Source organism: Sceloporus occidentalis, unplaced genomic scaffold, assembly GCF_023333645.1.
Source record: "Sceloporus occidentalis isolate IW3139 unplaced genomic scaffold, rSceOcc1.0.p SCAF_1, whole genome shotgun sequence".
Classification (NCBI taxonomy): domain Eukaryota; kingdom Metazoa; phylum Chordata; class Lepidosauria; order Squamata; family Phrynosomatidae; genus Sceloporus; species Sceloporus occidentalis.
In genome coordinates this window covers 23,093,838-23,121,784 of record NW_028316981.1, presented here as the reverse complement: position 1 = coordinate 23,121,784, position 27,947 = coordinate 23,093,838, and the positions used below count along the sequence as shown (strand labels likewise).

The following is a 27,947-nucleotide window of genomic DNA, read 5'->3' as shown; positions in this document are numbered from 1 at the left end:
GCTGGCTTCTCCGTCACAGAGACCATCAAGTGTGGGCAAAGTAAGGGCCAGTGACTTCGTTCGGTGTCTGTGCGCATGCGCTGGAGGTCCCCGCGCATGCTCAGTCGCTTTCTGACGAGGAGGCTACCTTCCCTTGTGTGCCATAGAGACCGTTGAGGGGCATCATGTGAGTGGCGAAGGGCGTTGTTGTTGTTGTTGTTGTTTGTGTTTATGAGTGTTTTTAGCTTTCATTTTCTGTCCAGGGGGAATGTCAAAATGTCCTCCATTTTGAGCATGGCTGGGAAGCATGGATCCATATTTCTATGAGTGTTTGTAGCTTTCATTTGGTAATTTTTCTTACAAATGCATATCTTTATTTCAGCCAGTGACCAGCAAAAAGGGAGCAAGATAGAGCAGATTAAGTGCAGTGCAATACATTAAAATACAATATTATGCACAGGGTTAAAAACAGAATTAAATATGAAGTATTTGCGTTGTAATGATAAAAAACCCAATATAAACTGATAGCACCATTAATATTAAGGCAGTATGGTGCTTTCCATGTTAATCTGTACGGTTCGCCCTTTCTTTATGCAAGGGATCTGTTCCAGACTCCCCCGCATAAAGCAAATGCCGCCTATGCTCCAGCCCCATTTAAATCAATGGCACACTCATGATGTAAGCCTATGGGATGCCCCTTCTCCCTGCGTATGCTGAAAGCCGCATAAAGTGCGCCCGCGTATGACGCAGGCGCACTGTATATTGTTCTGTTGTTGATGGCAAGGCCTCAGGGTGGGAGGGTATGCAAAGAGGATGAGTGTCTGTTTAATTAGTGGTCATTGTCTGCTGGGAAAGCCCCTGATCCTAGGTGGGTTTCATCTGCATTTTGGCCCTTGCGTATCCTCCCGCCCTGAGGCCTTGCCATTCAGCAACAGGTCAATACACAGATTAACATGGAAATCGCTCCTCCTTACCCAGGGTCACACAGTGTATGTATGCCCCATTCTCTTCCATGCCAGCATTCTCTGAAGATGCCAGCCACGGATCTGGTGAAACGTCAGGAATAAACTCTTCTGGAACGTGGCCACATCGCCTGAAAGAAAAGAACCAAAACTGGATGCCAGCCACTAAAGCCTTTGACTGCCAACTTCTGTCTTTCAGTTAGTCTCAAGGTGCTACAAGATCCCTTTGCGTATGGGTTTTCCAAAACAATTTTAGCCAAGTTCTAGGTTTTTTCAGGGATGGAGGAGCAGTAGCAACAGATATGGCAGTTACATTTTGTGGACTTCCACAAGGAAACATAAACACAGATACAGACAGGAGGGGGAAAGCAGATTGAAATAGCCATGCCATGTCAAAGGTACACTGTGACAAATCAATTACAGTATAACGCAGATGTTTGCAAAATGAACAGTGACTTTTCAGTCATTGATTTCCCCCAAGTATTTAATAGGAAAGATTTGTATATGTATATTTGCAAGGGATAACACTGTTCTTTAAGCAAAATGAGCATTGAGTGACATACATTCCTTTAATTGTCTTTTATTTTAATCTTGTACTGTAAACATTGGGGGCAAAGGTAGGGATATAAATGAAATAACTAAACAAATCATAATGTGAGCCTGCCTTTCTTACCATCATTTTGTTTGAACATTTTTATTTAATACGCTAAAATTGTAAATATATTTAGAATAATAACAGTAATAACATTTATGTATAATGTCCTTTCCACTAAAGGGTGGTGCGTCAGAAAATATATAATCAAAAACAAATGATAAAATACACTATAAAATGCTAAAATACTAAAATAATATATGGTTAAAACAAAAACAGATGGCTTCTAATATTAGCCCAGTTATGTAAAATTTTACTTAATGTCATATCAAATGTGTTTTATCATAAACTTAAAGAACATTTCCCTTTTTGGGGGAAGGGGGAAGAATGAACCTATGTGTATAAATTATGCTGGTATCATTCTGGGCACATAATTGTGGGTTTGGGGAGATGGGATCACATTCACAGCACACCAGTCCAAAAGATGGTGCACTAGATTCTCATTTATTTCCAGGCCCAATTCCAGGCAATAGTAGTTTATCTTCAAGTCCTGAATTAATATGCAGCGCATGAAGGAAAGCCTCTCACCACTCAGCCTGCCAGTGTCTAATGACCTGGAGAAGGCAACAGTCTTCTCAAGGTAGTTTCAGCTCATCATTGCATGCCTTGTTAAAGATGCTCCTTGGTTGTTTCAACTGCCTATTATTGTTTTATGATTGTATTTTTGATGTATTGTTCATTGCCTTACATAATTTAATGAAGCTAGGTTTATAAATGTCCAGAGGAGAGCAACCAGAATGGTTTAGAGCACCAATGGACTGCATAAAAAGGCTTGGGGGGTTGTTATGCAAGCGTGGCCGACATTTTACTCACTCATGAGTAAATACACTCACTCATGAGTAAAATGTCTGTTGGCAGGGCTAGGAAAGACTCATGTCTGAGATTCTGTGGTTCCTACCAAGTTAACAAGTAACATCAGGCTATTTGGCCCAGTAATGTATTTTGGTGTAGTGCGTAATGTTATGTTCATATGTACTGTATATACTCATGTATAAGTCTAGAAATTTTAGTCAAAAAATTGGCCCCCAAAACCTAGGTTGACTTATCCACGGGTCGATGTAAATTCTATATTTTACCTGTTATTAAAAAGGGAACCATCCCCAGGTGAAAGGCAAGAGTGCAATCTTTCATGGAAGCACTAATCTCCCTCTACTTTCTCTTTCATCCAACCTTTAGTGTGAGCCAAAACAGTTACGCCTGCCATCATTTTGTAGGTTCTTTGGCATTGTTTTCCTTTGCTTTATCATTTAGATCCGTTGTTGCATGTCCCAAAGTTTCACTCTCAACTTATCCAGGGGTCATATGAAAATCCATAATTTTGCCCCCTAAATCTGCCCTCGCTTATACATGAGGTCGACTTATAGTTGAGTATATACGGTAGGTCTTTAATGTTTTTTGTAAATTCAATCTGCTATTCTGTTTTCTGCCATTTGTTTGTAAAAGGTTGGTATACTGTAATATGATTTCCTAGACTGATAAGGAGATAACATACATTGTTAAGAAATAAAGTAGTGCTCATTTTTGTGTGCCTTCCAGTAGTTTCCGATTTACCGTGTCCATATCACAGGCTTTTCTGAGGCTGTGACTATGGCGCTTTACAGAGCGCCCAAAAAGAGCACTCTGCCGGCGCCACTGATTGCTGCGTCTGGGAACCGCAGCGGACAAACCACGCAATTCCTGGATGCAGCAAAAAGAACCCGCAAAAAGCAGGTTCTTTTTGCGGCGCGGAAATGATGCCGCAAGTCGCCAGTGGTGCACTCGCGGCGTAATTTCTGCTGAGTGACGTGCAGACGCTAAGCGTCCACGATGTCAAAATGGCGGTGCCCATGTGGAATGGCGCCACCATTTTGTACGCGCTTGGTGCGTACTAGGGTTAGGGGCATCCGGAAAGGACGCCCCTTTCTAACCCTAGTACGTGCCGAGCACGTACTTTTCGCCTGTGCGGAACAGGCCTATGTGACTTCCCTAGATCATGGCTGAATACTACTGGAGGTTTATTCAAGATATTGTTGAAATAAAGCAATAAATGCAGATAAATTACTAAAGGATCCATTTCAAAGGACACTGGGATAGGGCAAACAGAACTACAAGGCTATGAGTACTTAAATAACTCCTTTAGCAGATAAAACTGCTAAAATCCTTATATTAAGGGGAAAGACCCGTAGCTGTTGGGAAACCTTTTGTCTTCTAGCTGTTTGAGACTTCAGCTCACACGATCTTTACCATTGGTCATGTGATGGGAAATCTTGGCCCAAATACAGTATCTAGAACATTAAAGATTTCCCATTCCTCCAGCTTCCTTTGTTTTTGGCTTCTTATACAGCAGGTGTTGAATACAAGGAAGTGAGTGGTCAGTCAAGGGGAGCCAAAGATGCTTTGCCCTTAGCCACAGCAAACAGTATAAAATCAGCCTTTATCTAATCAAAGTATTATACAATTTTGAAAAAAAATTATATGGGATATATTGTATTTGCCCACCAATATTTTTGGATCTAAAGTTCCTGTTACTCTCATTTTGATACTTAAGTTATTCATTTTTTTATTCAGGCCTCACAGGACAGAACTATATCAAGATTTCCCATCAACATGTTGGCCTATTGTGTATTCTCGAGATTATAACATTACATTTATGGGACTGGAGAAACTACATCCATTTGACGCTGGAAAATGGGGGAAAGTAATAAATTTTTTGAAAGGTAAATAAGAACAAAACCGTGACTCTTAACGGTTTTGTGAAAATTGTTGTATAAGAAGTCAGTTTGTAAGACGCAATTTCAAAGACATGCTAGTCTTTTCTTATTGTTGCTACTGATACAGCAACCAGTTAGGACTGCTTTCATATTTTGTGTTTGATATTGTATGGATCATTTGTTTGCATCATTGCTCTATTAGGTTTACAGTTGTTTTTAAGAATCACAATTTGTATATATTTACATGCCAGACATATATTCTTGGTTGTGTAGTATTCATAAAGGAGCAGAATGTAGGAACAGACAATGGAGTTTAGACATTATTGTGAGGTTACTGTCTGCTGTATTTATTTGACTGGCAGTCATTTGAAGAGAATGACCCATTCCATGTAACTGTGACATGTATCGGCAGCCTGTGAGCCAAGTCCAGTTTGCAGATTGGCCTGCTTTCTACCCATTCTTTTAATAATAAAATATTTATTACTACTACTATTTCTGGTGGTAGTAGTAGTAGTAGTAGTAGTAGATATAATAAGAATAATTAGCCAGGATTAACTGTAAGCATACTTTTCACACTTGTCTTCAGGTGGGAAAGCAGCCAACAGCATCCAACTGGAATGTTTTTTGCAATTAACCTCTTCTCACTCAACACAAGTATCACACCAGCCTGACATGCTAGTCAGTTATTTCTTCTGCAAATTCTGTATCAGTAGGGACTGGACAATGTATATAAGTGAATTTTATTGTAACACCTGGCTGTAGATTGTGTAGAAAAGAACAAAGATTGGAAAAGTTATTTTTTGGACCACTAGCCAAGCTGACTGGGGGATTCCAGGAATTGCAGGTTCCCCAAATTATTTTCCAGTCTCTCTAAAATAACAGTGAATAATAGAGACATTTAGCTAGGATCTTCAGTTTATGTTTGTACATAAACCTTTTTGATACTTATTTTAATTAATCTTTCATAAAATTTATTTACACTGAATATAAACCCATATTTTTCTTTTAGAAAAATTAAAACACTGAACATTTTAAATGTATATTTACCTATGTGGTGTATATTTTGGTACATACATAGGTCTAAAACCAGTGACTAGCCCCAACTAGAGTAGTACCATAAAATCAATTGTGAAATAATAATATTTATTTATTTATTTATTTATTTATTTATTTATTTATTTATACTCCACTCATCAGCCAAGGCTATCACAGCGGCTTACAATTTGTTAATTAGACATTTCCCTGCCCTGAGGCTTACAATCTAAAAAAGACAAGACACGAAAGGAGAAGGGAATGGCAGTAGGGAAGGGGAAAAGTCCAGCAGATCTGCTCTCCCTTGGAGGCCTGTTGGAGCTGGCTTGCCTTTCTCCCCTTCAAGATGGTGGATAGAAGGAGGGCTCTTCTTTTCAGGCAAGGCCTGTTGGAGCTGGCTTGCCTTTCTCCCCTTCAAGATGGTGGATAGAAATAGTAAGTCCATACTTATATGAAGCCCATTTGTGCAGTGGATCTACTCTATTTGGAACTACCAATTGGTTGGAAACCAGCCTGTAAGTAGAATCCCATTCAAGCAGTGGGATTTTCCTTCCTCTCCATTTTAGTGCACCCCCCACACCACCAGCTCAAGACTCCCAAATCTGCTCCCCAGAGCAGATTTTTAAGACATGGGGCAGTAGCTCTGTTTAAAAAAAATGTGAAAGCCATGTTTGCCAGTGACTTTTGAAAAGGTGAAAGAGTAAATCTTAATTGACTGAACTGAAAGGATGAATTTTATTTCCATGTACAATAACATCTAAATCCAGAAAACAGTTTATTGGGCCAACCAGAATGCAAGCTCCACTGGCTTTCTTCATCAGACAAAAGTGTTAAAAATCATAGAGGAGAGGGGAAAAAAGACAGTCGTGAGCCTGTATTTTGTCAATATGTTATTGGTGTTCTGAGTTAAGATGCTATTATAGAGGGATATCCATGCTGGCAGGCCATTCTGGCCAAGTGGGTACTGGGAGACCAAGCATCTTAAAGTCCAGGAAATAAAATTGAAATTCTATTAGGAATTCCAAAAGATACTTCCTTTTATTTCCATGTTACAGATTTCTCACTTGCCTTTTTTTCCAGAAGCAAAACTAATTGCAGATGACTCAATCGTACAAGCTCGAGAAGCAACCGAAGAAGACCTTTTAGTTGTTCATACACGACAGTACTTGAATCGATTAAAGGTGGGTTATCTTCTATTTGTGCTTGAAAGAAATGTGTTCACACACACCCCTCTGCCGCATTGCTCTTTCTGTCTCCCAGAGATCAAAAGTGAGCATTAAAAAATACTAATGTTTAGAACAAAATGAATTTGTTCTGACTTTGGGTCAGAATATGGTTTTTCCATTTTTCCCCCAAGGAAAAAAATGTGGAATGCATAGAGGAAAACTTTTTTTTAAATTTTGAACTAATGAAACACTTTTAAAGACAAGCTTTCACTTGCACAAAATACCAAGAACTATGCGATATGCAGACCAGCCGGTCAACAGAATTAAAGTACAACGATTCTCATGTTGTACTGTAGACATATAAAACACTCATGGTCAAGCTGCATTTCTGTTGGTATTGCCATCTTCATAAGAGGAGTACACAGAAGGATCTTAATTGCTGGTGCTGATAATGCACTACTGAAGAGTTAATATTTTCAAAACTGAGTTAAACTTTACATATAGATATGTTAGTAACCTACTCCTGAAAACTGACTACAAAATACAATTTCCCCCATAATTCCTGCCTTAGGTTTCTTGGTGTATGCAACTGATTATCTTCTTGATAGTATGGGGCAGAATTTCATACTAGAAAATAACGCTTGGTAAGGTAGAAAGCAGTTGGAAAGTAGGAAGACCACATTCCAGATAGATCAACTAAATCAACGAAGCCATGACCCTAAGTATGAGCAGGGCTACTGATGTTGATCTCTCATTCATAGGGTTCACCATAAGTCAAAGTTGATGTAATGGCAGTTAACAACAAACCTATAATACAAAATAGTAAAAGTCCTGTTTCTATAGTGGGACATACATTAAAAAAGAGATAATTTGCCATTTACTTCCCATGAAAGATTTTGGTAAATTTGAGTTTAGCATGTAATTTCAAAATCTATCTCTAGAGCAGTTTGTGAGATAGTGGCAGGAAACTATGCTCAAATTCACAATGTAAACAGTTAGCACAAACAACAAGATGCAACAGGATCTTGTAGCACATTAAAGACGAAGTGAAAGAAGTGGGTAACATAACCTTTCAGAGACTAGGGGCTGAGCAGATGCACAGGAAAAAGCGAGCCAATGGTGTTTTTTTCCACAAACCAGTTGGGAACCCCAATGTCCACATGGCCTTCTCTGAAGGCAGGCCAAACACCTATGGGCAGTCTGCACCATGCAGCATCAAGCCGCACTATCTAGCTTATGTATCTTTTGATTACATCCATTGCATTATTATTGACCTGCCAAGTTTGTTGTACTTTTGCATCATGGGGTGTGTGACAGGTCAGTGATGCAGCTAGTCACTTGTGCACCTGTATGCTCAAACAAAAAAAAAAAAACATATGGCAAGCAATGGTGCCAGCAGCTGTGTCTCACCAGTCCCAGGGGGTGTGCTCCAGATCACTTCCACATGCCTCCTTGGGCTTTCCCTCATTCCCACACTTGCACTGTGCTGTTTATATGCCAGTGCAAGGATGCTTATTTTCTGTGTTGAGGTGGAGTATCGGACCTTCTTTTAGCTCTGGTTTTTAGCCCCAGAGTGTAACTTCATGTCGGTTTCTACCCAGTTTTGGGTGGCACTTTGTCTGGATAGGTAGGCTTCAGGTCAGCTTGAAGATGCTTTATTTTGCCCTTAAGTTTACTTGCAAAGGCTTATACTACCAAGTTTCTTTCACTAAGGTCCAAAACACACCACAGAAATATCAGTTTGTGACAGTTTTAACTGCCCTGGCTCAATGGTAGTGAATTCTGGGAACAGCAGTTTTGTGAGACATGGGGGTTGGACTGGATGGCCCATGTGGTCTTTTCCAACTCTATGATTCTATGAATGTAGCCTTCTCTGGTGCCACAATTAACTACGTACAATTCCCAGGATTCCCTAGCACTAAGCCAGGGCAATTAAAGAGTCTCAGACTGGTTTATTTCTGCAGTGTGTTTTGGACCCAAGTCTCACAAAGGTGCGACAAGATCCCTTTGCATACTGATTCTCCAGACTAACACAACTATATATTTGTTTGTATTCTACAAACAACAAGAGTTTAGAAATTAGTTGTGGCTACAATTTATTCTAGATGTTTGAATCTATTTTCTTCAACTTTTTTTGTACTGCTTACAGAAGCACATACTGGAAAGCTTTGAAGAGGTATTCTAGAAATCATTTTGCGCTTTGGCTATACACTGCAGAGTGCTATGAATACAAAATGCAGCTTAGTTATTTGTTGTATTGTCATTTTAATTGTGCTGTTCTCCTGCATTAGCTGCATCTGGCACTTATATCATTATCATTCTCCATTCTTGCTCTATACTTTTGTATCTGTAATTAATTATGTAGTTCTTCTGGGTCTTTTTTCACATTTTTCTAAATTATTTTGATGCACTCCACATGTTACAGCATAAGAACCCAAAATTCATAATAACAATAAAAATGGGTTTCTTTAGAGACTAGCAATCTGAATTAAATGGTGTATAGTTTTTGGTTATGTCCTGTGGTTTCTCTAGAGATTTGGCTTCCTAAACATGGAGCCTGTGGTGAAAAGAGGAATCATCTGAAATCAGGCAGAAAGTTCTTAAGCTTGGTGGAGCCTTATATGGCACAGCCCCACAGTACAGGAGGGGTCCTGACTATGAAATAAAGTTGATGAAAGTTAGGGCATAGGGGGCTTCAAGAGAGAAAATAGGTTGCCTTCTGTGTGTGCAGTCATTGTGTACAACTCTAAACTGCTTCACTTGTTTGCTCACCAACATTTTCCCAAGTTGTCATTGATGCTTTGTGTAATTACACGGTTTCTTTAAATGTGTATGTTTTTGCTTTGTATATTGTTATAATTCTTATGAGTGGATTTGAATCCCAAGCACAGTTACTGGTATGTCCAGTTCAGAGCAGAGTGATAGTAGTTCTGAGATTGCACCGTACATGGATCAGTTACTAAGGCTGCAGAGCCATACACATTTACCTGGGAGTAAGTTCCATTCATCTCACTTGGCCCTAGGTTTGAATAAATGGATAGGATTGTGGTAACAATAGTTAATCCTTAATTATTATACTTTTTTTCCCTTCTAGTGGTCATTCGTTGTGGCTACCATTACAGAAATTCCACCCGTTCTTTTTATGCCCAATTTCCTTGTACAGAGGAAGGTACTCAGACCTCTGAGAACACAAACAGGAGGAACAATCATGGTAGGGAAAGTCTTTTTCTCTCAAATTAATAGGATTGTGCTGATAGGAATTAATCCTTAATCATTATTCTTGTTGTTCGTTAATTGCCTTTAATGAAACATTTTTAACATGTCAGAAATCCTGCCAGACTAGCTGCATTTTAGATGGCCACATGAAAGAGAGAACAGGGTTTCTAAACTTTTAATGGTTGTATAGAAAAGGGAAATGCAGCTGATGTGGCTTGGCATACAAGCTTCACTAGGGAAATTCTATCTTCCACACAACTCTTAAAGGTGCAGTCCCTCTCATCTTGTTTTTATCCTTTGTGGCTAACCACCCTACTTGTATTACAAAGATACATTACCCAAGAAACTAAGTCTAAAGATGGAGTAAATCTCCTGAACAGTAGAAGCTATCTTACATCAACTCAATTTAATTCAGTATTGTTAGATGTGATTAGTACAGCGCGCCCGCGTCATACACGGGTGTGCTTTACACGGACTTGAGCTTACACGCTCAAGCTGCGGGGCGTGCGCGGGGCGGAGGGGCAGCGGATCCCATTAAATTGAATGGGCGCGCACGTCCGTTGCGCCCCGCGTGCCGCCGTGCTGCCGCTCACGAGCCCCATTGTTTCCAATGGGGCTTGAGCATAGGCAGAATTCGCCTTACATGGAGGGGTCCAGAACGGATCCCCCGCGTAAGGAGAGGGCGGACTGTATTGATTTCCCAGAATTGTTCTCATCACTCGCTACATGATCTTTTAAACAGTAACTGGCAGGGCGTGTACTTGGAGCTTTCTATGTGCAAGGTGGTGCTCTACCACTCCATTATTGTCTGTTTCTAGAAGGCAGTGACATCATTAGGGTTGGCATCACTTGGTGCGGTAACTCATGGTGTCCCCTCTCCCCATTTATCTCCTCCCATACCACACCATACAAAATCCTTAGTAATGCTCTTTGTACTAAAGTTACTCATAAATGTAATGGCAATAGTTGTGACATAAACAATTAGTAAAATTAAAATTGTACTATTTCAAATTACAATATCATATGCACAGCCTAAATGTATTTACATGTACATAGTTTCATGTAGTTAAAGTGAAAAATTGATAAGATATGTTTTTAAAGAAAATTTAAAAACAATAATTTTTTAATTTTTCGAAAATGTTAACGTTTTAATTTTTTTAAACACCCGATGGCCTCTCCTTTCTCTACCCTCTAAGTCTTGCCCCACTCACACCATCTCTTCCACTGAGCTCCAGAATTTAAAAGAGACCCAGGTGAATGCTATAGCCCATTTCCGCCAGATGTTTATGGAGCAGTGATGTTACACTCTCATTTGGGTGTCCCTGGTGCTGTCCACATCCCCTGCACTTCCTAGTGACACCCCTGCTAGATGATACAGTTCACCTTTCCATTTTGACTGAAAGACCCTCACCAGAAACTTGGTTTACCAGGGTCATGAAGAAGAATGTGCTTCCCCATTTTCTGTCTTTATCTCGGGAGGCAAAGCTGCCCGTTCAGTTGAATATTAATATTTGTAAGGAATGTCCTCCAAATGGATAGTGTAAAAAAAGAGAGGATTTTAAATTTGAAAGAATGGCAAATATATACAATTAACTTGTAATTTATATGCTTTTGAAATCTGCCTATACTACTGTTTTTAAAGTGTTCTGTATGAAATTTCAGCTGAATACACTGTCTTTCTATCAGTATATTTAACACATGGAGGGAAAGGCACAAAATTAACCCATGTTTCATAGTAGAGTAACTGGACTTTTTCATAGAAGAATAGCAGATCCTGGATTTGCTTAATGTTTTGGAAATACATTGCTTATAGGAGTTAAATGGCTTTTCTGCCTTATTTAATAGGTATGCCAGGGCTGTGAAAATGATTAAAAATAGTATGTGACATATAGTGAAAATCCAGTGGTGTCATGTCCCCTGATGAAATGACACTGGCCAGCAGAGTGGATTCCCTTCTGTCTTGCAGCATCACTTCAAGATATCTTCTAGATGGCTGGGGTACAGATTAGTGAGATCTGCCAGGAAGGGGAGAAGATAAAAGTTCTGTTGTGTAAGCAGATTTCCACTTGCACAGTGCAGAAGGCCTCTGATGATAGACTGAAACTTGCTGATGAATTGTGGCTTGCTCACCAATTTTTTTTAATCTTTATGTGTAGTTCCTTTGACCCACAATGGCTACCTTTAGGCTAATGACAATGTAACCTTGTCATTAGCCTAATGTTCTGCCACTGCTCTTTGAATGTTGCCATTTCTGGTGCCCAGTTTGTGTGCCGTTATTATGTTTGCATAGGACTGTTTACTAAATATCCATGTTGCATTAATACTAAGGAACCAATGATTTTATTCAGTTTTTTTAAAATCATTATTATTATTTTTAAAGGCAGGGAAACTGGCCATTGAGAGAGGATGGGCAATTAATGTTGGTAAGTAGCTGTGTTTTTACAACTCCCCTCTGTACCCCCTCAGCAATAATGTTGGTTCCATGCCTTCACCATCTTTGCCTACACTGCTATATTTTTTTCTTTTCTGTTCGACTACTGTAAGGTAGACCCACTGGTTTAATTGATGAATGGTAAACCAACACATGTATAAATGCCATTGATTCAGTTGGTCTACTCTAGCTGGAACTGTCAGTTGGGTTGCTGACCCAAACTAAAGTATAAATTGGACAGTATTCTCATGTCTATGGAAGCACTGAGATGCCAAAATGATTCATTATGCTAATCACATGGTGCCCCCTTCATATGGTTTAGTTAATCTTTCAAAGCTCTCCAGGGCCTTGCTCTCTTTCCATTCAGATATTCCCATACATCTTTCCTTATAACCTTAATTCCTTCATCTGTACTATGCCCACTGTTGAAAGGTGCCCCGCTCTCCAGAAGGACTCCTCCTTTTCTATCTTGCCACCACCTTTGTTTGGAACTATTTTTCAGAACACATATCTGTTTTACTTCCTTAAGCTTTTTTTCAAAGTCTACCTTTTGATTTTCATGCACCAGCACATATAGGTCAGCAGCTACTTTTTAATTGTATACTAGCTAATAGAGCATGGCTAACAAAGCAGTCCCTTTAGTGATCTAATATTTATCCTGTCAGTCATGTTTTCCTCAGTGCCTAGCATTCTTGATTTCCTTAATGCCTAGCATTCTAGTTCAATACATTCTTCAACTTTACGGTATCGTTTCTCTGCCAGGTGGTGGCTTTCATCACTGCTCCAGTGATAAAGGTGGAGGATTTTGTGCGTATGCGGACATCTCATTGGCCATAAAGGTAAGGCAAGCCACTGTACATAGGGAAAACAATTGGATTTTTTCCCACACATATGATGACTATTTATCACAGATCTGTGAAACCAATTGTCTTATTTTGTCCTTAACAGAACAGGTAGTGATGTATGTGAAAATATTGTATATAAATGCTCTTAAAGCAATCATAGCAGAATAGGAACGTCCTAACCAGAGGATCATTAAGGAAGATACATTTTGCCTGCCTTGTAGTGCTCTTGATTTCAGTAAAACTGAAAATTTTAGTTTTGTAGAGGCTAGAGGCAGCAGTAGAAAAGCTCATTGTCCCAAGTTTAACACAAACACAAACCTATTGTTTGGAAAAGTGACTTCTTTGGACAACAGCTTCCAGAATTTCTCAGCCAGATTCAGCTTGTAAGGGTTTACCTGAGATGATGGCCCAGGCAGCCTTCTTCAGACAATGCCCAAGGTAAAAAATGTGTGTTGCTTTTGCAATAGTGTTACATCATTTCTCTTCTTTCCTTACAACGTGTAATTTGAGGGAACTCTATTTGAAATATATAGGCGGGATATAAACCGCCATATAGTACGTATAGGATACGTACTAGGGTTAGGAAGGGGCGGTGCTTCCGCACCCCCCTAACCCTAGTACGTATCCTATACGTACAAGATGGCGGCGCCCCTTCCACATGGGCGCTGCCATCTTTACGTATCGGACGCTGAGCGTCCGGACGTGTCTCAGCCTTTATGACGTAGTGAGTGCGCCCCTGGCGCCTCGCTACGTCACAAACGCGACTGAAAAAGAAGCTCCATTTTGGAGCTTCTTTTTCGGTCCGCGCGGGAGCCGCGCCGTCTGAAGGCTCCGGCTCCCCCATGGACCTAGCGGCGGCGGCGGCAGACCGCCGCAAAGCGGCGGTTTGTACCCCGCCATAGATTGATTGAATTTGTGGGAGTTTGCTTTTACCACTGTGTTTTATGGATGCAACATAGTATATTTGAATAAATGAGCAGTGTATTGTTTTAGTTGCAAGTAGGAAAGGTTTTTCAAAAACATTTGTTCGTTATATGGTGATAAAGCAGCTGTCAAAATACATGTATCATAATTAATCCAACAGTGGAAATGTCTGTGTAATGAGGAGAGTTTAATTTCATATGTTTCACCTTATTTCTCAGTGGCCTTATTAATTTATTGCAAGAAAAACAAAGTTTTGTGGCACGTGTTACTGTGGTCCACTTCATCAGATGCTTTCCTCAGGGTCTTGAGGGCAAAGCAGATTGAAAAGCAGAAAATGCAGTGATAATTACCCTAACAGTGTGTGTATATGTGTGCCTTCAAGTCCCCTGTTGACTTATGGTGACCCAATTAATTTTATAGGGTTTTCATATGCAAGGAATACTCAGAGGTTTTGCTAGTTCCTTCCTCTGAAATATAGCTTACAGCACCTGGTATTCCTTGGTGGTCTCCCATGCAAACACTAACCAGGTCTGATCTGATTGGGTTCCTTTAGGGTATTTAGGCCTTAACATAGTTGTTAATAGAACAATTTTTGGGTGGCAATACACACATCTCTACACTTGATAACCAGGTATGATAAAAAGTCTTTGTCCCTATTCAGGCCACAGAAAATAGATTTGAATCTCTTGATGAATTCTTGTTCAGAATTTTCACAGTAAAGTTTGTCTTTTGAAGTTCCCTTTTTGACGGATAGCTTGAGATCAGTAACAGGCGTCCTGACTCCTGGGATGCTGAAATTTACTCCTAGTGGTTTTTGAATATTGTCATTTCTGATGTCAGATTTGAGTTCACTACTTACAATCCCAGATTTCTCCACCTGCCAGTTGAGGGAAGATACACACAAACACACACATCTCTTGCCGGTTGAATAACACTTTACTTATCTATGGATCAAATCCATAAAGGCTTAAGCAATAAGAAATTTGTTACAACATACTTTGTTTTGCTTTATTTTGTTTTCCAACTGTCTCTTTTATTTCTCTTTTCTGTATTCCAGTTTTTATTTGAAAGAATAGAAGGCGTTTCTAGGGCGACTATTATAGATTTGGATGCACATCAGGTGAGTGATAAGCTTTTAATTTTTAATTTCTATTTAAAGGAGATGTCATGTCACTTTGAAGCCAAGCCACATAGAAAGCTGGTTCCATTCATCAAAAACCTTCTTCGTGGTCTATATTTTTAAATCAAAACAATAGATGATGCCGGGGTTACATTTGGGGAAAATGTCAGAATGTACACAAGATATCAAAGAACAGTGGTCTCACAAATCGATGCTGTGGGACAGGGGAGGAATAGAACTCTCAATTTCATATGCCTACTGGATTCTTGCAGCAAAGTGGGATACCTGTCAGGGGTGGTGATGTTCTTCTGCACTAAATCCATTTTTTCTCCTCAACTAATGCAAAACCAGTTAATTAGTGAAACCTACATAAAGTCTCATTGGTTTAATGGATCTGCTGTACTTGGGTTTAACAGTTCATTTCAGGTTTCTATGTGGTTAGGTGTTTTTTTTTCTTCCTGTTGGGGGGATTGTTTTTTCTTTGAATAATTTATCTCCCAGTGACTTGTATATTACTGGCAGGCCACAAGGAGCATCCAGTTAACTATTTTTGGAAGCTGTTGCATGGAACTGATATGTTCACTTTGCATTCTATTCACTTTTTAATCTCGAAGAAGAAATGGCAAAATTGCTAAGACTTACACCTGACTGAAATATGATAGCCACAGTTTACTCATTTGGGCTAAAATGAGGCTGTCTTACTAAATACATGGGAAATAAATAACAAATAATTTATATATTTAAAATGTTTACGATAAATAACACATTATAAGATGAAATGTATAATGTTACTGTATTAATAAATTTTAATAATAATAAAGAAAGGTTGTCTAACCTGGAAGCTATGGTGCCGAATAACTAAACTGAGGCTATTGTATGTTGGACATATCATAAGATGACGGGACTCATTGGAAAAGACGATGACAGCAATTGGTAGGAAAAGCAGGGAGTAGAAAGGGAGGATACCAGATTGTATGTGGATGGACTCAGTCATAGAAGCTACAGCCTTGATTTTGGAAGACCTGAGCAGGGCTGCTGATGACCACAGCTCTTAGAGGTCTCCCATTCATAGGGCACACTAGATGGTAAATAAACAACAAAAACAACACCTGCCCATTCCCCATCCCTTTTTACTTTCCCACCCACTCTGTCATTCATCCAATCCCTTCCACCCCACCCACATCTGAAATGCATCCTCCCTTGGATTCTTCCCAAATTGGCATTGAACTCCTGAACCTAAACATGTTCCTTCACCCATGTGATGGTACATATGAGATGCCCCCCAGATATAATGCAAAGAAGTTAAAAGTGAAAACAGTAAATCACCAAAAATGCACTGCAAACAGTGAAATCAGAGGACAAAGTTTAACCATCCCAGAGTCGATAAAAGAAAAAGTAATTCCTGTCAAACTGCTTGAAATCACTAATTGAATTTGAAGCCGAGATAAACAAACCATATCTTAACTTTTCTACCTCAAACTTGGCATGAACTTTCCTCTTACACTGTAAAGTTTCATATCACTCAGCTCAGCTGTTTTCTGAGTATAAGCCAAAGATCTACAGCCTCCAAGAATTCCGTTTATAATATTAGAATGTAATTAAATTCAGGTCACCTTTCACATAGGACTAAACTATGGTCCTTTAATATATCTCATTTACTTCTGTTTAACATCACAATACACTGTTATGCATGTGAAATGAAATACGGGAGGGGGGACTGAATTGCATTAACTTACCTTGATCTTAATTTGGTTTGATTTGTATTAATCAGTCTTAACTGTCTTATAGGGAAATGGTCATGAAAGAGACTTCATGGAGGACAGAAGAGTGTATATTATGGATGTTTACAACAGGTATATTTATCCAGGAGATGGATTTGCTAAACGTGAGTAGATAATACTTACAAAATTAATTTAAAATAAAATTCAAAACAAAAATATTAATAGAAAAATTACTATGTCATCATAATCTGAGGTTTTAATAATCTAATAATCAGAGATGAGTAACTTTCAGGGGTTGGGAGTCCATATTCCCTACCCTTCCACCCAGGGGACCTTGGAGGGCCATCCCTTCCCCTAAAAATGAAGTTACCTGGAAGCAATTTTTCTTTAAAACATGGGTGTTGAGGTCTTGGTACCTCAAAAACAGCCTTTGGAGCTACATGTGGCTTTCCCTACATGTTTATCTGGTAGGTAGTTTCACTGAACTCAGTAGACTTCCATACTCCAGATTTAAAGGTTAGAATGTAGTCACTTTTCAGCTTCAACTTACTATACAAGTATGTTGTGAAGTTAAAATAGTAGAGGAGTTGGAATAGGGGACTAGGTAGAATTACCTGGTCAGAAGCAGGGCAGGGCTCTTGTACCTTTAACAGTTGTATAGAAGAAGGGATTTCAGAAGGTGTTGATTGTGTGACAAGCAAGAGCTGCTGAAATTTTATCTTCTGCACAGACTGTAATAGTGTCTTGCTTTTCACTGTGGAACTGTGTGGAGCAGTGCAGGGGGAGAGGAGAAGATGTTCTTGAGTTCTTTAAAGAAAAGGAAAGATACAAATATAATAAAAATAAACTATTTTGTTGTTCTTCCTGTACTCCTTCACATTTTTATGAAATTATATTGCCATGCATCTTTCAGTGGTTAATATAGTATATTCTTACGTTAATAAAATGTTTACTGGGATAATGTTTTAAAATTTAAAGCCTAAGATATGAACATATCTTACTGTACAGTGCTGCGTCTATGTGGAAATAAGTGGAATAAGTCACACTAAATTCCATGGTGGTTAATCACAGTTGGTATAGGATTGTCGGAAATAATTTTTAGCCTTGTTCCCTCATCCCCACAGCCTTTCATAATACTGTTTTTATTTTTTAAAAAAATAGGAGCCATAAGACGGAAAGTTGAATTGGACTGGGGCACAGAAGATACAGAATACCTTCAGAAAGTAAAAATGCATGTGGAAGGTGCATTGAATGAAGTGAAATCAGACATAATTATCTATAACGCTGGAACTGATGTTCTGGATGGTGACCCCCTGGGAGGTCTGGCTATTTCACCTCAGGTTTGTATAGCATATTGTTTGTTTTCCTATAGAAGTAAGTCATCTGGCAAAACAGCACATTATTCCTTCTGGATATATTTGCACAACCTTATTTCATCTCCTGTGCTGGATTGCCTTTCTTTTTGTACTTCCTGCTCCTTGTTATCAGTCCCAACAGCCTTGTACTTTTGTTTTCCCTGAGCCAGACACTATATATGTCAGGCCAAATTAATCCCTCTCAGATATATATTCTTAAATCTGTTGCTGTTTTCAGAAATTAGCATCCTATTTTCTTGCCTTTTTTTGTAGTCTGAAAAGCAACTGTAGCAAACACATAGATGCATGTTCCTAGTAGGATGAGGAGGATTTGATCTAATTTGGAAAAGCGGTATATAAATAGAAATTATTATTATTATTATTATTATTATTATTATTATTATTATTTAGAAATATTTCTTTGAGGTATAACATATGCATTTCAGGGATTCAATCCTATTGTCTACTGCAATGGGTTTCCTTTGTGTCTTACAAGTGATACAGTCTTTAATCAATTTAAGTTCTAATCTCCTTCACTTATTTTAAATTAGACTACTCCAGAGAGATAAAATAAATAAAAATAAATAAACAGACCCTACATTTCACCCTTGGTCATTGTTGTAGAGAGTGTGTGTGTGTGTGTGTGTGTGTAGCATGTCAGATGTTTTATTTAAGCTGTTTAATGCCTGTTTGAATTTCCATATGAATCCATGACCATAAGAGTAGGGTAGGAAAAGTAGCTCTACCCAGAGTTACCATTGAGCTACTGTTTCCAGAATTCCTGGACATTTGCCATTATGGCTGCAGCTGTTAAAATGGTTCACCAACATCTGGAGGGCCATATATACCCCACCCCTCTACTAAGATTGTTAAGTAATAGTGAAATTTCAACATGTGCCTTATATCTCCTTTTTAATGCACATACACAGGGGATTATTGACAGAGATGAAATTGTATTCAGAGCTGCTCGGAAACACCAAGTTCCAATCTTGATGGTGACATCTGGAGGCTATCAGAAAAGGACGGCACGAATTATTGCAGATTCTGTTCTCAATTTGCACAGTTTAGGGCTCATTGACAAGGACCTTGCAACTGGAGAAACTGGAATCACCAAGGCAGAAACAAGCAGAGAACAGTAGACAAAAAACAGCTAACTTGTCAGTAAAGTAGGATAATTTCGACTGTTGTTTAATGCTAAGGCAGTTCTAATTGTTTAATATTTAAACTAAGAGACAAGTAATATCCCTAGTTCTCATAGAATTAATATAAGATTTTTAATTTGTTTACCAGTGACAGTCCCACAAGGAATACCAGCGGATGGATGATGCTTCTCACAGTCTTTTTCAGTGATTTTAAATGCTGCCTTGTTAGTATAATATGGACATAAAATCTGGGACTGATTATTTTTCACGATGGAGTCAGAATATAAAAAAATGTTAATACCCTGCCTTGCAGTGGTCTCTCCCTTTGGTGAAAGAATAATGTACTGTAGTATCTGAAGAATGCCCACTTAAAGGGAAGTTATTTTTGTGGGTAGACAGAGAAATGGCTTGCAACTTAGATTAAGAGTATTTTGAGGAGCACAGCTGGCATATTACAAACACAAGGAAAGAAAGTAATGTGAAAGACCCACAAAAAACTACGCATGCCAGCTGTGAAAGCCTTCGATTTCACAAGTAGTGTGTGTTAAAAATGCAATATGGAGAACTGTTTCAACCATTTCCAAGTAGATATTTGAGAGGAAAACTGCAAACCTCATTCAATGTGAGGATTTCAATTTTTACTGTAAACTGTTTAACTATTGAATATACTTCACTGGAAAGGAAAGGCAGGTATACTGTTTCTTCCAGCATGCGTACTTCTTTTTTCTGCCAAGATGATAAACACCACCCTGAAGCATACGATGTATACTTGAGTATAAATTGACTTCATGTATAAATTGAGGGCAGTTTGGGGGCTAAAATTATGGATTTTGATATAACCCATGGATATGTTGAGGATAAAAATTAGAGGCATGTAACAAAGAATCCAAAGAACTAAGCAAATGAAAATGATGCCAAAGAAATTACAAAATTCTGGCAAGCATAATTGTTTGGGCTCACCCTAAAGGCTGGATGAATGAGGAAGAAACTAAATGGTGGCTATGCAATGTGTAGGGGAGGCGATAAGGCCCAGCCCAGGGCTAAGAAAATGCACACATGTCAGAAAGGATGTACAGGCAAAGCAAGAAAATGGTGACTACATTAGCAGGCTTTTAACTTTAATGTGATAACTTTGCCTGATTTTAAACCCAGAAAAGCTGACTACCATAGGTCCACACTGCAGAAATAATCCAGTTTGAGACCTCTTTAACTGCCCTGGCTCATTACTAGGGAATCCTGGGAATTGTAATTTTTTGGAGCATCAGAGCTCTCTGACAGAGAAGGCTAAATGTCTCACAAAAATACAGTTCCGAGAATTCTCTAGCATTGAGCCAGGGCAGTTAAAGTGGTTTCAATCGGGAATATTTCTGCAGTGTGTTTTGGACCATAGACAAATGTTTTATTCAAATCCTTCAAAGCCCAATTCTTCATCGCTGGCATAACATCGCTAGCCTCCTCTTCTCTGAGTAGTATGATGAAAGGTGAGAACTTAGTCCATCCTGGGAGAACCTAAAAGAAACACCAGCCCCCTCTACTTTTGGTGTTCCTTTGAGGAGAAGTGCCAAAAAGCTGCCGCCACCACCATTTTCCTTTCCAGGTATTCAAAAAGGCTAGAAGTGATGCCATGGCAGAGAGAATAGAGAGGGCCAGTGCTTCTTTACATTTCTCCCAGAATGGGCTAAGCTCTCACAATTTGCCACTCTACTCAGAGAAGTGATTGATTCCCTTTTTAATAAGTACAGTACTTACATTGACCTGTGGATAAGTTGGCTCAAGTTTTTTGAGTTGATTTTTTGACTAAAACTTCTGGACTTGTACCTGAGTTTATACATTAAATGATACTGCAGAGAACAGTTATCTGCAGGACTACAACTGACAGAATCCCCAGAATGGGGGATTCTAGTCTCACTTGCTGTGGGATTTTGTGAGCTAAAGCCAAATACAGTCAGCCCGTCTTATCCATGGATTCTTTATCCACAGATTCAACCATCCACGGCTTGACAATATTTTTAAACATATATAAATTCCTAAAAAATGAACCATTTTATGTAAGAGACACCATTTTACTGTGCTATTGGATTTGATATGACTTGAGGATCCATGGATTTTGGTATCCATAGGGGTCCTGAAACCAAACCCTAGAAGATACCAAGAGCCCACTGTATCTATTTTTCCAATTTCTGTAAAGGAACTCTGGCCTTGAAATTCAAGTGCACATTTAAAGTACTATTTAAGTTCATACAAGATCAGTGAAAGGTGATAAAGTAATCCAACCGATTTTATTAGGTTTTTTAAAAGCCATTAAATCCTAATAAAATTGTACACTAAAAAAAAAGCCTTTATTGTTTTGGATTGCGCCTATCAAGACTGGATTACCCAGGCATAGTGTCCTTTAAGAACAGTGCTAACATCTGATTTTTACTGTGTGTCTATTATTACTGCTAAGCATGTAATATTATATGGTATCACTCTATATAATATTATAAAGATAAGATGATATAATTAATTGTTGTAAAGTAAATATAAATTTAACTCTATAATATTTATTCACTACTTTGTTTGGAATTATGTGCAGAGATACCTTTTTCTCTGCCAGACAGATGCTAGGTTTCTTTTGTAACTCTTAATGAGGGAAAGCTTAAATTAGAAATAGGAACATTAGCTGCTCCAGTTGTTTTGAAAATGGCAGTAATTTCTAGTGAATTAATGGTTGTTATTATTATATTTAAAATTATGTAACCTATAAAGTTGGTGTTTGAATTAATGTCTGAGGTGGGGGTGGGATAATTTTTAAGAGGGTAAAATGTGCCTCATCCCATGCAGTTTTGTCAGCCTTAGTAGCTGGAGGCATTAGTTTAAATATAAAGTGTGCCATACTACAGGTGAAATGAATATCAAATGGATCTAATTGAATTGGTGATTAAAGATGTCCACTCTCCAGCCTCACTCTTTCCCTGCCAAAGAATGCTAGGGGATGCTGAGGTTGTAATCAGTGGCATCCCTAGCATTGGTGTCACCCGGTCCGAGTGCTGGAAGAGGATTGGGGTGGCAGTGGCCTAGCACTTCCCCCTCCCGTTGTCTCATTCACCTGACCCCTTCCCCAGCCAGCCACCAGATACTCACCCAGGGTTTCTGTGCACCCACCGGATGGCCAGACAAGTGAGGCAGCAGGAAGGGACAGAAGGAATGTGTGTTATCCTTCTGCAGTGTCTTGGTTCTCTGAACCACAGCACTGGAGAAGGCGGGAGGCAGACCCGACCAGATGTCACTCCTCCTTGGAGGTGTCACCTGGTTCAGTCTGCACCCCCTACACCTGGCTGTAATTCTCTCTCCGAGAGGGTTGGGATAAAATAAGACCTATTAGACTTGTGTCCTGCACAAATGCATTAGGAAAGCTGGAGAACCCGTGGTCCATTGGGTTTGGAGGAGTCCCTCCATCTGGTCATCCCGACTTCTGTCACCCCCTCCTCGATTCCCCTCCCCTTTCCTATACTTCAGTTGTTTTGTTTTTTGTTTTCTCCTGCTGCTCAGATGAGTGGTATGTGGTGGAAGACGAAAGTTTGCCTTTCTGATCTTTCTCTTATCCCACACATGCTGTTGAGCTGAAGAGCAGAAAAACAGCTGAAGTGCAAGGAAGCATGGGTTCTAGAATTCTTTTCCTGTGTTCTTCCACTATGATGAGTGTTGGGGTGAATTTTAACTCCCCTTTCCCATCCCCACACCCAATATTGTTTGACTGACAATTGGAAAACAGGTGAGCAGTAAGAAGGGTTTTGAGTGTGTCTGTCCTGCCTTCTCTGCCCTGCCCAGTCTGCCGATTTAACCACCTTGAGGGATCCCAGGGAAGATTTTTTTTACTCCTGCTATATAGGGTTGTCATGTAATTTTTGTAAATATGTAACCTCAATATAGGTCCTAAGCTTTGAGAATTTGTCAAGTGCATTCATTGGAGTTTCTCTACTAAAATTGAGTGTTGCTCTGAAATGGATGTTGGTTTTGCACAAAATACTGTTCTCATCACTGAAAAACAAGAGGGCCATTACTGAGCTCCTACACGTTCATGGGTACGATAACTAGTTTGACATTACTTTAGGATCTCAGTGTATTTCAATAAGCTCCTCACAGTATGTGAGCAATATTAAGACGTCATAGAAATGCATAAGCTCAATTAATTCACTTTCTTAGCCTGAGCCAAATAGCTGTAGGGATAAAAATCAAGGCTTGCTAAGAATATTGGTGGTTTTTTTTAATGATTCTGACACTTTGCAATAATGGCAATACTATCCTCAAAAAGCACTTTCCTCTTGTGAGAATGTTTAAAGCACTATTAAAATACTGAGATGTATTTTTTACATTGTCTAATGTGTTATCTAGAGTTGTTATAATCGGAAATAATTTTCTATGTTTACATTTCTTTTGAGTTTAGACACTGTACTGCTGTGTAGCAAACTGAAAAAAAAATCCTGATTGTATTTAATGATCTTATTTATGTATACAATTAAAATGTTGCTAATTTTTCCGTCCGTGTATTTCACTTCTTTCTCAGTTTTTCATAGACTCTGCATCAATGTTACTAAAGAAAACACATAAAAACAAACAGGAATGCCAGAGATAATACAATGCAATGGGGAAGGATTTTCAGGAAAGGCTGTGTCATCCCTCCATAAACAGAGAACTAGGAATATAGGATGCTGCTTACTACTGAGTCAGGCCTTTGAGACCTCTAGCCTAAGATTGTCAACCTCTGGCTGGCTAAAAGTATCCAGGATTCAGACAGGATTCTTTCCTAGCCCTGCCTGGAAATCCCTAAAATTGCCTGGTAGTTTTCTGTCAAATTACTAACTAGGCTAACCAGGTGGGTGAGGCTACCACCAAAAAGTTCCTAGTCATGTATTGCTCAGGCACAAATAACATATGATCAAGAGGGCAGTCGCCTTCCAACTCCAAGCTGTCTTGGATGAAACTGATTATCTGGACACATTTCAAACTGGCTTTAGGGCGGGATATGGAGTTGAGACTGCCATGGTCGCCTTAGTCGCTGATCTCCGTCTGAATATCGACGGAGGAAGTGTGATCCTGTTGGTGCTCTTGGACATCTTGGCAGCCTTCGATACCATCAACCATGGTATCCTTCTGGAACGCCTGAGTGAGTTAGGTATTGGGGGCACTGCGCTCCAGTGATTCCATTCTTACCTCTTGGGCAGATTCCAGATTATGAGGTTGGGGGATAGCTGCTCCTCAAGAGAGAGATGACATCTGGCATCCCTCAGGGCGCCATTCTATCCCCAGGCTATTTAATATTTACACGAAGCCACTGGGGGAGATCATCTGGAGACATGGAGCACAGTGTTATCAGTATGCTGATGACAGCCAGATCTATCTGTCTATGTCTCCGACTGCTGCAGTGATTAAGGATGGCATCTCTCCGCTGGATGCCTGCCTTGTGTCAGTAATGGGCTGGATGAGGGAAAACAAACTCAGGCTGAATCCAGAGAAAACGGAGGTACTCGTGATAGGTATATCACGAATATACCTATCATGAGATAGAATAGATAGAATAGAGAGAGAATAGGCTGGCTCAGCTCCATCAGGGCTAGCCTGAAGAAACAGAGCCCTCCCTCCAGTCCATCTGCCTTGGTGCAGGCCTCAGAGGGAGAGAAGAATGCTGGACCTGATTCCCCCCCCCCCTTCACCATTCCCTTCTCCTTTTGTGTTGCGTCTTTTAGATTGTAAGCCTGAGGGCAGGGAACCGTCTATTATCCCCTCTGTTGTAAGCCGCCAGGATTCCCAGTGATTGGGCGGCATATAAATAAATCCTATATTATTATTATTATTATTATTATTATTATTATTATTATTACCCCAAATCCAGGGACAGAGATTTAGACACTTCCCTTAAAGGACAAAGTTCGCAGCTTGGGAGTACTTCTGGACTCATCCTTACAGCTATCATCTCATGTAGATGCGATGGCCAGGAATGCTTAGTACCAGCTTTGGCTGATACGGCAACTGTGCCCCTGTCTGGACCGAAAGGACCTTGAAACAGTGGTACATGCACTAGTAATCTCTTGTTTAGATTTCTGTAATACGCTCTACATGGAGGTTCGAGGCTTCAATTAGTCCAAAATGCAGCAGCCAGATTGTTCACTGGAACATCAAGGTCAGACCATATAACACCTGTCTTAAAATCCCTACACTGGCTGCCAATTAGCTTCTGGGCGCAATACAAAGTGTTGGTTATTACCTTTAAAGCCCTACATGGCTTGGGCCCGAGGGAACGCCTCTCCCTGTATAATCCGCCCTGCACTCTCAGAACAACTGGGAAGAATCTACTAGATTATTCAAAGGTCAGATTAAAAACTACTTCCCATAGAGCATACACAGCCGTGGCCCCCATGTTATGGAGCAACCTACTGGAAGAGATCCGTCTTATTACCACCTTAGATGCCTTCAAGAAGGCACTAAAGACAGATCTCTCCGGCGGGCATACTCACCTGACCTTCTATAAAGAACTGAAGAAAATTCCACTTCTGGTCATAGTAGCATATTTTAAATGATGTTTTATTATTGCAGTGATGTAGTTTTTAGATAACATAGGCGCGTTCCAGACACGCCAATAGTACATGCTCAGCACATACTAGGGTTACGAAAGGGCATCCTTTCCAGATGCCCTAACCCTAGTACATGCCAAGCACGTACAAAATGGCGGCACCCTATACACATGGGCACTGCCATTTTGACGTGCTGGACGCTTAGCGTCCGCACGTCCCCCTGCGCTTGCGACATCATGAGTGCGCCAATTGTGCACTCACGCGTTGCAAACGTGACACAAAAAGAAGCCACTTTTTGTGGCTTCTTTTTCTGCCGCTGGGAACCCTCCCCATTTGGAGGCTGAGGCTTCCCGGCAGCAGAAACGGAGGCGGCAGCAGACCGTCCTTTTTGGGTGGTCTGTAAACCACCTTAGTGTTTTTATAATATGTATTTTAGATATAATTGTTATTATACGGAGATTTCCTGGTTGTAATCCTGCTTCGATTCATTGGGAGAAGCAGGAAAATATAAATAAAAATTTATTATTATATATTAAATTTACAGCGCTTTATAAATAAAGGTTAATAATAATAATAACAATAACAATAATAATATATTAGTGTGAGTTACAGAGGCAACAAAGAAGGAAGCACTTACCTTATTGCAGTCTCAAACAATCTGTAGAGCTATCGCATGGTGTTAATCATACATGCTTTTTGTTGTTTTTAGATATAAACACTATTGGTTTTCCATTGAGGGACTACAGCAGTGAGACTGATGTTGACTCTTCTGGTGAACTAGTGAGAAATATCTCCACACATCACCTTAATGTTGAGTCTGCCCTGCACAAATCTTTTATAACTGGTCTTGTTTGTTGAGCTGTACACACGCTGTGTTTGCTTTAGCAAGAAAAAAAATACTGCTCTTTGGTGAGGAATATACAAGCAGAGAAATAACCCACACCTGCCTTGTGGTCATTTACTTATTCATCATTATTTATTAAATTTATAATTGGTCTTCTATTGGAATTTTATAAATATTGGTATAAGATCTGCATCAATGTGCACTAGCAAGCAGAATGAGAACAATAATCAGACCATTCTGCCTAGCCACAAAAACTAGTCCAATAAGGAAACAGTGAGTGCACCTACACTATAGAAATAATGCTTTTTGACACCACTTTAACTGCCATGGATCCCATCCTACAACTCCTGGGATTTGTAGTTTTCTGATGTACCACCTCTGGTGGAGAAGGCTAAAGATCTTGTAAAACTGCAAATCCCCATATTATATAGGATGGAGCTACAGCACTTAAAGTGGTGTCAAATAGCATTATTTCTACAGTGTAGATGCACCCAATGTCTTCTTTAGTTACAATATAAATGCAATTTACTCATGTACTTTTTCATGGATGTAGTGATGTAGACAGAACTTGAAAGAAAGAAAAGAGATTAAGCTGTCTCGGTCCATGGTCTCAGTTCTTGGCTAAGAAAAGAAAAGCTTTTGGAATAACTCATTATAATGATGGGGGAAAGTAAAAAATGTTACTTTTTTGAGGGGGGGGGGAAATTTTAGATCAGGCCTGCACAACATGTGGCCTGCCAGAGGATTTTGGGTTGCAAGAATGCATAGATACCACAGGAGAGCCTCCCACTGCAGAGCAGAATGTACCTTTATCTTATCCAGGCCCTTTATACATTTACTTAATGACATAGCTCAAACTTAGCAGTGCCTTTTCAAAACCGATCCTAGCTGCCAGAAATAATGGGTATGAACATCACCCACCAGCTCCAACTCAATCTCTTCCCTTTTAAATTCAACAGGTGGGGCAGGGGCCATAGGTAGGGAACCTCTAGCAAAGTGTTTTGACACAGGCGGCTTCCAACCCAATGTGACAGAACAATTTAGACTGCATCCGCACTGCAGAAATAATAGTTTGGCACCACTTTAACTACCATGTCTCAATGCTGTGGAATTCTGAGAACTGTAGTTTGTTGTGGACAACAAAGTAGTTCTGAGAATTCCATAGCATTGAGCCATGGCAGTTAAAGTGGTGTCAAACTGTATTATTTCTGCTGTGTGGATGCAGCCCAAAAAGGTAAAATGAGAAAGCAGCGGCAGCTTCTTCCCACTCTCCTTCCCCTTCCTCTGACAGGAAAGCAAAGGAGGCTCCTAGCCAAA

The 27,947-nt window shown here is 39.6% G+C and overlaps 1 protein-coding gene across 4 annotated transcripts; it reads left to right on the top strand.

Moving 5' to 3' along the window:
• The first annotated feature begins 77 nt into the window (after positions 1-77).
• On the top strand, positions 78-23,754 carry LOC149321181 (histone deacetylase 11-like). 4 transcript variants are annotated; one of them, XM_089517141.1, is made up of 10 exons: positions 78-166; positions 4,141-4,289; positions 6,396-6,496; positions 9,645-9,692; positions 12,078-12,120; positions 12,891-12,967; positions 14,955-15,017; positions 16,806-16,902; positions 17,900-18,078; positions 19,023-23,754. In XM_089517141.1, coding segments are annotated over exons 1-10 (969 nt in total). In that variant the 5' UTR covers positions 78-164; the 3' UTR covers positions 19,233-23,754. The 4 variants fall into 4 exon arrangements, with proteins under 4 accessions (XP_089373267.1, XP_089373258.1, XP_089373281.1 ...); XM_089517132.1 differs by having other exon boundaries at positions 9,576-9,692; XM_089517155.1 differs by lacking the exon at positions 78-166 and adding an exon at positions 2,123-2,173 and having other exon boundaries at positions 9,576-9,692.
• The last annotated feature ends 4,193 nt before the right edge of the window (positions 23,755-27,947 follow it).